Genomic DNA, 9562 nt, shown 5'->3' on the forward strand with positions numbered 1-9562 from the left:
CGGGGCTCGGGGTCTCTTCCACGGCCTTGGGGGCTCTGCTGGTGTGGCCGGACTGCCCCTGGCACAGGTGAGATCAGCCGGGCCGGTGACGAGCCAGTCACCCTGCAGCAGATCCCGGCTGTCTCCAGGTCCCCTAAGGCTGGTCCCCACGAGTGACACCTGGGGTGACCTGTTCCACCCTTGGCGTGGGGCCATGCTGCGTGCGGCTGGGTGGAGCCCTGCGTATGACTCAGCTGGTGCCAGCGGCTTCCTGTAGCGATTCATCCTCAGATTTTTTCCAGCTCGCCTCTCCTGGGGGAGGGCGGGGGGTTGTGCAACCCTGCCCCTCCTTGGGGGTGGCGGGGGCATCTAGCCAGCCAGGCAGGGCCAGGCCACAGCTGCCGGTGGAGGGGAGACTGGCAGGCTGGGGAGGGGCAGTGGGGAGGCGGGGGGGAGCACGGTTGTGGTGCAGGCCGGGCTGGGGAGGGGAGCAGCTGGAGGACTGGCCTGCCTCAGACTTGCTGGGAAGGAAGGAACGAAGGAAACAGAAGGCATTTGCCAACCTCTGCCCGACAAGTCGGACGACATTCCCAGCCCCACGCCTGGCCTGGGCTGCGGATATAGGCACCCGGCCTGCCCCAGGGCGCCTTCACAGCCTCCACCTAGCGCAGCATGGCTGGCACAGGGCAGCAGCAGTGGGCAGCCCAGAGGAGCTGGGCGCAGAGCAGGCGGGTGCTGCTGGCGCTGCTGGCCCTGGCAGGGCTCCAAGGGGAGGGACCCCACACGGGCAGCTGCCTGGCACAATCGGGTGAGAGAACTTGGCTGGTGGGCGGAGAAGAGCTGATACCCAGCACTGCTGGGGTGGGGGAGTTCCCTTTGCCGCCTCCAGATGGGAGCCGGCTCCTTGCCACAGATTTCTGCCCTGCTCTTTCCCCCTGAGCTCGCTGTGCTCTCATGTTCCCGGTGTCGCTCGAGGGCCTGTGCTCTTCCTAACTGGCTGGTGGTGAGCGCCTCTGACTTAGCATGCTCTCAGGGACGAGCAGTGAATCGTTGGACCACGTCTCCGAGGCAGGGTCCTGCCAAGAGCCCGCCTGGGCTGTGCCCTGGGAGGAGCAGGGCTGGTTGTTAGTGGACAAGCCAGGAAACCTTAACCTCGTTCGTCGCGTAAAGCCCCGTCCTTTCCCACAGGGGATCTCAGTGCCTCGCGAAGGCCAGCAGAATTATTACTGGCCATTGGAAGCTGAGGCACAGGGCTTGCCCAAGGTCTAAACCACAAGGCCTTGCTCCCCTCTTCGGGTCGGGGGAGAGCCCAGGCGTCCTGGCTGCCAGCTGCCGGGCTCTGACCTCTAGGCCTGGCTCATAGTGGTGCTGGGTGGGTGACTCATGGATGTTTCAGTCCTTGACTTGTTCGGCTCCTGGTCCCGGTGCTGGCTGATGCTGGTCGAATTCTCCGGCTCCTTGTGATCCTGGCTGGGTGCCGGACTTCAGTAGCTGCTGCCCTGCACTGGGGTGCGGTGCTGGGAGCCGGGGCTGGCACGGGGCGGTGGTTTGAGGTGGGGGCTGGTCCCTACAGCCCGTAACAGCCCCTCCCCCTGCCAGCTGGCCGGTCCCGGCAGCTCACGGTGGTCTCTCCGCAGTGTGCGGGCGCAAGGGTGCCTCGAAGCGCATCGTGGGGGGCTCAGACTCCCGGGACGGCGAGTGGCCCTGGCAGGTCAGCCTGCAGCTCAACGGCACCCACCACTGCGGGGGGTCCCTCATCACCGCCCAGTGGGTGCTGACGGCCGCACACTGCATCCGAGAGTGAGTACTGGGGAGCCCCTCGCTCCCGACCCGCAGCCCCCGGGCCCAGCCCTGCCCCCTGTCCTGCTGGTGCTTCTCATTCCTGACCCCCAACCCCCGGGCCCCAGCCCTGCCCCCAGCCCTGCCAGTGCTCCTCATTCCCGACCCACAGCCCCTGGCGCCCCCAGCCCTGCTGCTGCCCCTCACCCCCGACCCGCACCCCCCCGCCCTGCCCCCAGCCCTGCCCCCGAGCCCTGCCCGTGCCCCTCGCTCCCGCCCCAGCCCCGGGCTCCTCTCACGGCCGGTCTGTCCCTAGGCATAAGACGCCGGGGTTTTTCTCGGTGCTGCTGGGCACACATCAGCAGCGGCAGCCCGGCCCCTCGGCCGTCCTGCTCCCCGTGAAGCAGCTGATCCCCCACCCCCGGTACGAGGGCAAGATCTCCAGTGGGGACATCGCGCTGGTGGAGTTGGCGCAGGCCGCGAACCTGAGCGAGCGCATCCTGCCCGTCTGCCTGCCCGACGCCCAGACCCAGTTCCCGCCGGGCACCAGCTGCTGGGTCACCGGCTGGGGGGTGGTCCAAGAAGGAGGTGAGGGGCCTGGGGGAGGCTGGTCTGGGGGAGGGTGGCCCCGGCTGGGGGGTGGGAAGGGATGCTGGTGCCCAACCCATCCCCCCATTGGGGGTGGGGAGCGGGAGGGGCAGGAGGCAGCTCCTGGCCCAGTTCTCACACTGCCCCCACCCCCGCAGCTGGGGCCAGTGAGGCCCCGGAGATGCTGCAGAAGGTGGAGGTTCCCCTCGTCGCGCAGGACAAGTGCAACGACCTCTACAAGGGGGGCGGACAACAGGACATCCAGGAGGACATGCTGTGCGCTGGGTACGCCAGAGGAGGGCATGATGCCTGCCAGGTGAGAGCCCCACCCCAGAGGCAGCCGCATGTCAGGGCCGGGAAGGGTCCCCGGAGAACCAGCCCCATGTCCACCCCAGAGCCAGCCGCACGTCTGGGCCGGGAAGGGTCCCCGGAGAACCAGCCCCATGTTCACCCCAGAGCCAGCCACACCTTGGGGCCGGGAGGCGTCCCTGGAGAACCAGCCCCATGTCCACCCCAGAGCCAGCTGCATGTCAGGGCCGGGAGGGGTCCCCGGAGAACCAGCCACATGTCCACCCCAGAGCCAGCCGCACCTTGGGGCCATGAGGGGATCCCTCGAGAACCAGCCCCATGTCCACCCCAGAGCCAGCCGCACCTCAGGGCTGGGAAGGGGCCCTGGAGAACCAACCCCCATGTCCACCCCAGAGGTGGGTACATCTCAGTGACCTTGTCGTCTCTTTGTGCCGTAGGGTGACTCTGGGGGGCCGCTGGTGTGTAAAATGGGGGAGATCTGGCTTCAACTTGGTTTGGTGAGCTGGGGCGAAGGCTGTGCCGGGAGAGACCGACCTGGCGTTTACATCCGAGTCACCAGTTACCTCAACTGGCTGCACAAGCACATCCCTGAGCTCACCTTTGTCCGGGGCACTGCCGAGGGGATGGACCACGATGACCACAGCAACCGCGAGCAGAAAGGCGATGTCAGGGGCTTCAGTCACGCGCCCGCCGTACTGGCCAACACCCTGCTGCTCGTGGCTTGTGTCCTGCACCTCCTCTGAAAGCTATGAGTCCCGGCCCAGGCTCCAGCTGGGGAGTGCGGGCTAGTGGTTAGGGCAGGGGCTGGGAACCAGGACTCCCGAGTTTGCTCCCTGGCTAGGGGAGTGGAGTCTAGTGGTTAGAGGAGGGAAGGCTGGGAGCCTGGAATCCTGGGTTCTCTCCCTGGCTCCAGGAGGGGAGTGGGGGCTAGTGGTTAGTGTGTGCGTGTGGGGAGGGCTCCTGGGTCTGTCCTCAGTTCAGTTCTTCCCTCGTTGGATGCTTCAGTTTCCCCACATACACACAGAGCCCCTGCCCGGGATCATTGGAAGGTTTCTTCCGTTCCAGTTTGTAAAGCACTTTTGTAGCTGCCTGAACAGTAAATTATTTATTTATTGCTATCACCCCGGTGCCAGTGTATAAATTAAGACAGTGCACAAGGGACCTGGCTGGATCCGACCCATGGGGCCCATCTAGTCCGGTATCTGGTCTCCTCCCTGCCGATCCGGCTCAGCCCCATTGGGGCCGTGATCCCCCAGATCTGGGACCAGCCAGAGGTGGAAGGGCGCACCATGGCCTGCGGGGGTCCAGCCCCGGCTGCAGACCTGGCGGGAGGGGGCCTCTCGTCGGCTCAGGCCAAGCCCAGCTTGGCTCATGGCTGGGCAAGAGGTAGCTGGTCGCAGGCCGCCTGCTCTGATCCATGGGGGACAGGGCTCATGGTGGGTGGGCGTGGCTGGAAGGGGCGGAGTCACTTGGCTGAGGTCAGCAGGGCCCATCCAGGGGCCAGGAGGGAGAGTCCACGAGGACGGGGGTCGCCGTGGTCCAGGCGTGCTGGGTGGGTGTGGCTGGAAGGGGCGGAGTCACTGCAGAGGTGGGAGGTGGTGCTCACGGCCGTTCCATAGTCCACTGGAGGGGTGGCAGAAGCCTTCTGTGGCGCACTCTCCATGGGGCGGGGCCTATCCTGGGGGCGGGGCTCAGAGCACGCGGATTAGCCAGGCAGCAAGCAGCAGGGCAGCCGGGGCGGGGCGGGGCGGGCTGCCCCCATGTGGGCCGTATGTGGTGGTATTGACCGCCCCAAAGGTGGCGTTGGGCATGTGCTCCTGGATCCAGTCCAGGTAGGCGCCGACGCGGGTGTAGACGCCCGGGCGGTTGGGGAGGGCACAGCCCTCGCCCCAGCTGACAACACCGGCCACGAACCACAGCCCGGCCTCCTGGCACACCAGGGGTCCCCCTGAGTCGCCCTGGGGAGAGAGAATTGGTCACCACAGTTCCTCACTCCCCACCCGTGGCCCTGCCCCCCAGCCCCGCCCCCCCAGCCGTTCCGGTGCCCCTCACTCTGTCCCCCCAGCCCCACCGCCAGCCCTGCTGGTGCCCCTCACTCCTGGCCCCCAGCCCTGCCGGTGCCCCTCACTCCCCACCCGTGGCCCTGCCCCCCAGCCCCACCCCCCAGCCGTGCCAGTGCCCCTCACTCCCCACCCGTGGCCCTGCCCCCGAGTCCCGCCCCCCAGCCATGCCAGTGCCCCTCACTCATGCCCCCCAGCCCCGCCCCCCCAGCCATGCCGGTGCCCCTCACTCCCGACCCACAGCCCCCACTCTCACCTGGCAGGCGTCTCTCTGCCCCTCAACGTACCCGGCGCACACCATGTCGTCCTGCACCTCCCGCATGGCGCTCCGGCGCCGGTAGAGGGCGTCGCAGGGCAGTGGGTCGATCAGGGGCACCTGCAGCTGCTGCAGCATCATGGGGGCCGGGAGTTCGGCTGGAAGGAGGGGGAGGGGTCAGCATCACCGGGGGGGGCCACAACGCCCCTCCCTGCCCCCCTCACACCTCCTCCTCCTCTGCATTCCCCTCCCCACTTCCCCTGTGCCTCACCTCCCTCCTGGGGCGACCCCCAGCCCGTGACCCAGCAGAGGGTCCCGGCGGGGAAGTGGACCCTGGCGTCCGGGAGGCAGGCGGGCAGCACCCGACGGCTGGAGGCGACGGGACGGCTCAGCTGCACCAGGGCGATATCCCCGCTCGAGCCCTCCCCAGCGAAGAGCGCGTGGTTCAGGACGCGGCGCAGGGGCAGGCGCAGGGAACCCGGCTCGGGCGCCGCCAGCTGGCGGGAGCCCAGGAGCGCCTCGTAGCGCGACAGCTCCGCGTGCCTGGGGGAGAGAGAGGTTGGGGGCCAGGCCAATGGCCCCACTCCCACCCCCAGCCCTGCTGGTGCCCGTCACTCCTGTCCCCCAGCCCTGCCGATGCCTGTCACTCCTGCCCCCCCAGCCCTGCCCCCAGCCCTGCTGGTGCCCATCACTCCCGCCCCCCAGCCCTGCCCCCCAGCCCTGCCGGTGCCCATCACTCCTGCCCCCCAGCCCTACCCCCCAGCCCTGCTGGTGCCTGTCACTCCCGCCCCCCCAGCCCTGCCCCCCAGCCCTGCCACTCCCACCCCCCAGCCCTGCCCCCCAGCCCTGCCGATGCCTGTCACTCCCGCCCCCCAGCCCTGCCCCCCAGCACTGCCGGTGCCGCACACACCCACCCCCCAGCCCGTCAGCCCCTGGCCACTCACTGGGGGAAGCAGTGCGCCGCGCTGAGCACCCACTCGGCGTCGATGAGGGTGCCCCCACAGACGTGGCGATTCTCGTACTGCAGACTGACCTGCCAGGGCCAGGCCCCCTGCGGGGCGTCCGTGCCCCCCACAATCCGGGGCTGGGGCCCCATGTGGCCGCACCCTGTGGGGGAGAGAACAGTGATGGGGGGTGCGGAGAGGTGGCGCCTCCTGCTGGGCCCCAATGGAGCCTTCTGCCAGCACATGGTGCTGCACAGCGCCCCCTACAGCTGCCCTGGGGCAGTGGGTCAGACCTGCCCGCCAGGAGAGAGCGCCCCCTGCTGCTCCCTGCCTCCTGCAGCACAGCGCCCCCTGCTGCTCCCCGCCCCCTGCAGCACAGCGCCCCCTGCTGGGCCCCGCCCCCTGCAGCACAGCGCCCCCTGCTGGGCCCCGCCCGCTGCAGCACAGCGCCCTCTGCTGGGCCCCCTCCCACAGCACAGCGCCCCCTGCTGGTCCCCACCCCCTGCAGCACAGCGCCCCCTGCTGGGCCCCGCCCCCTGCAGCACAGCGCCCTCTGCTGGGCCCCCTCCCACAGCACAGTGCCCCCTGCTGGTCCCCACCCCCTGCAGCACAGCGCCCCCTGCTGGGCCCTTCTCCCACCCCCGCAGCATAGGAGTCTCATCCCCAGCGCACTGGGCCCATCCCTGGGCCTGCCGGGCTTCTCGGTTCCTTTGGCTGCCAGCGCCGCAGTTTGGTTTATTGGCCTGTAATTGCCTCTGGAGGCCTTGAACAATCAGCCCCACGTGCTCCCCTCTGGGCCCTGGGGGCGGAGGGCTGGAGGGGCAGGGGTGGCTCTGGGTTGCTTACCTGGCTGGATCCCATTGGCTGGCGCAGCTGCGGGAGACGGGAGCCGGAATGGCAGAGGGCGAAGAACCAGTTTGGGAATCAGCCGGAATCAGGAAGCACCGGGGGGGGGAGGAAAGGAGCCCTCGTTAGGGGCAACCTGCACCGACTCCCCCAGCGTCTCTGCCTGGCCGGGGAGCCTGCCCTAGTGGCTAGAGCAGCAGGGCCCAGCAGCCAGGACGCCTGGGCCCCCCCTTTGCTCCGGGATAACAACGGAGTCTTTCCCACCCGTCCCGCCCGCAGCTGGGGAGTCCCTCCGCACGCCAGAGCTGGTGCAGCCTCTGCCCTGCGGCATTGCAGGATTAGGAGCCTTACAGCACAGTTTCGGGGCTGGCTCGGGAATGAGAATGAGAAGTGAACCCAGGAGTCCGGGCTCCCCGCCCCACACATTAACAAATGGACCCCACTCCCCTCCCAGAGCCCAGGGAAGAACCCAGGAGTCCGGGCTTCCTATGCCCTGACGCTCCAACCCAGCAGCCCCCGACTCAGATCCGCAGTCCCAGCTCCGCCGCTGCCGAGCCGGCGAAGCTCAAGGCCCTGTGGTGAAGAGGCAGCGCCCCGCTCGGCAGTACCCAGCCGGGCTGCGTGTGCTGGCGGCTGCAGTGCGGTGGGGCCCTGTTTAGGGCCGGGTAGGGGAGGCTGCAGGCGCTGCGCCCCGGTGAGGTTGACCAGCACGTTAGGGGCTGCCCTGCCCGGGATGGTCTGCTAGTGTGGGGCTGGGGCTGGATTTGATGACCTCTTGGGTGGGGTCTGTGATTCTCCACGTCCCTTTGCTGCCTGAGTTATGCTCCAGCACAGGGGAATTCTCCCGAGGGGGCAGGGCAGGGCAGCTCGCCCAGCGCCGAAGGGCTAAGAGCCGTCCGAAGGGTTCCTGAATCGCCGAACCGCAGCCCGAGCCCATGTTGTGTGTTGCCAGAAGCGCGTTTCATGCAGCTCTGGCTGCTGCAACCTCATACACCCCAGAGTCCTTCCCGGGGAACCCAGGAGTCCTGGCTCCCAGCCCCCACGCACCCTGCAGCCTGGGCAGCAGGAGAAGGATGGTTATCGGGGTGCAAGATGCTCCCATGACCCAGCAGCTCCCAGCTCGGCTCCTGACGGGACTGGGAGATCCCGGAGCTGTCCCAGTGACCCCGGTGCCCCGGCGTCAGCTGTCTGCCTGTCTGGGGAATGTCACCCAGCCGGTCGTCCCCTCACCGGCCTCATCTCAGCCTTCCAGGGAACTCCCTTCTTGTCCCCCTGTCACACTATTCACCCTCTCTGTTCCCTGTCTCCCCCGCACCCCACAAGCCCCATTGGCCTTGGCCCCTTCCCCTGGGGCCTGTGCTGCTGAGAACTCCCCAGCTCGTGTTTCTGTGACATCAGCCTGTAGTGTCATGTGGGGGGGTCGCACTGAGTTCTGGTGTGTTTGTATTCGTGTAGCTAAACGCCAGGGGGCGTATGCCTAAAGTTAGACTTAGTACTGTGTGTCTCTCTGGCTGTGTGTGCAGGCATAACTCTGTGTACGCGTGTGTGCACGCGTGGGTACCCAGAGGTGTGTGGAGTCCTGTGTGTTGTCTGTCCTGGGCAAATGCCTGAGGAGAGAACAACCCAAGGAAATTCACAGCTTTTCTGGGGTTCTTTCGTCTGTATCCTTCTGGGTAACGAGGCATAGATACACCCTCAACAGATTCAACAGAGAGCGACGGCAACAGTACAGCCGGACACAGTCTAGAGATGCAACCTAAACAGTCAGACACAACAGAGACAGATGGTGACAACGCAGCCAGACACACTCCATGGACACAATCTAAAGAGACAGACAGATGGAGCAGAGGCAAAAGATTGGATCTGCTCTCGGAGAGAGAAAAAGCCAAGACAGACTGGCAGACGCCACCTAGACAGACAGCTGCAATCTAGACAGATGGACACCTACAAGGGAGACAGGCGGAGGCAGCTGAGTCAGACATATCCCATATGGTTCGAATGCTCTGTGTTGTAGGACCTACAGCATCTGAACATGGGACATGAACCCTTTGCCCAGACCCATGGCACAAGCCAGTCCCTGCTCCACCAGGCTCACAGCCTAAAAACAGACAACAGCAGGAATATTCTTCTCTTTTTACATCTAGGGCACCCGAGGCTCGGAGCCCTAGGACTTGGTCAGGGTCACGCAGGAAGCCTGTGTCAGAGCCAGGGCTAGAAACCAGGCATCCTGGCTCCCAGCCACCCCTGTGTGCTATCCACGGCTTCTCCCCTGGCCCCCCACTGCCCTCCCATAGGGCCCAGGTTCCCAGGTCTCACTCACCCTGCAGCGTGGGCAGCAGGAGAAGGATGGTAATCGGGATGCAGGATGCTCCCATGACCCAGCAGCTCCCAGCTCGGTTCCTGAGGGGACTGTGGGATCCCGGAGCTGTCCCAGTGACCCCAGTGCCCAGCGTCAGCTGTCTGCCTGTCTGGGGAATGTCACCCAGCCGGTCGTCCCATCGCTGGCCTCGTCTCAGCCTTCCAGGGAATCTGCTTCTTAGTCCCCACCCCCTGCACTATTCACCCTCTCCATCTCACCCCAACTGTATTGCCCCCCCCCGCCCAACGGCTGCTTGCCCAGGTCCCACGCAGCTGAGAACGTCCCAACTCGTGTTTCTGTGACATGGGGCCACTGTGCCCTGAAGTGGCTGGGGAGCCCTGCCAGGGATACTAACTGGGTCCTGCTCTGCGTACGTCTGCGTGTGTCCATGTGTCCCTTGTGTTGTCTCTGTTGTGTAAATGGCCAAGGAGAGAACAGCCCC

The 9562-nt window shown here is 66.7% G+C and overlaps 2 protein-coding genes across 2 annotated transcripts; one reads left to right on the top strand and one right to left on the bottom strand.

Moving 5' to 3' along the window:
- Nucleotides 1-651: 651 nt before the first annotated feature.
- Nucleotides 652-3398, top strand: LOC142015000 (serine protease 27-like). Its single transcript, XM_074998341.1, has 5 exons — nucleotides 652-787; nucleotides 1617-1779; nucleotides 2075-2346; nucleotides 2505-2662; nucleotides 3093-3398. The coding sequence occupies exons 1-5, from the start codon at nucleotides 652-654 to the stop codon at nucleotides 3396-3398; spliced, it is 1035 nt and encodes a 344-aa protein (XP_074854442.1).
- A 948-nt stretch (nucleotides 3399-4346) lies between these two features.
- LOC142015006 (serine protease 33-like) lies at nucleotides 4347-7863 on the bottom strand. Its single transcript, XM_074998347.1, has 6 exons — nucleotides 7809-7863; nucleotides 6762-6788; nucleotides 5916-6078; nucleotides 5243-5514; nucleotides 4972-5129; nucleotides 4347-4613 (listed from the first exon to the last, which is right to left on the bottom strand). Exons 1-6 carry the CDS (start codon nucleotides 7861-7863, stop codon nucleotides 4347-4349), a joined length of 942 nt encoding a protein of 313 aa, XP_074854448.1.
- Between the last annotated feature and the right edge of the window lie 1699 nt (nucleotides 7864-9562).

This window comes from Carettochelys insculpta, chromosome 6 (assembly GCF_033958435.1).
Source record: "Carettochelys insculpta isolate YL-2023 chromosome 6, ASM3395843v1, whole genome shotgun sequence".
Lineage (NCBI taxonomy): Eukaryota > Metazoa > Chordata > Testudines > Carettochelyidae > Carettochelys > Carettochelys insculpta.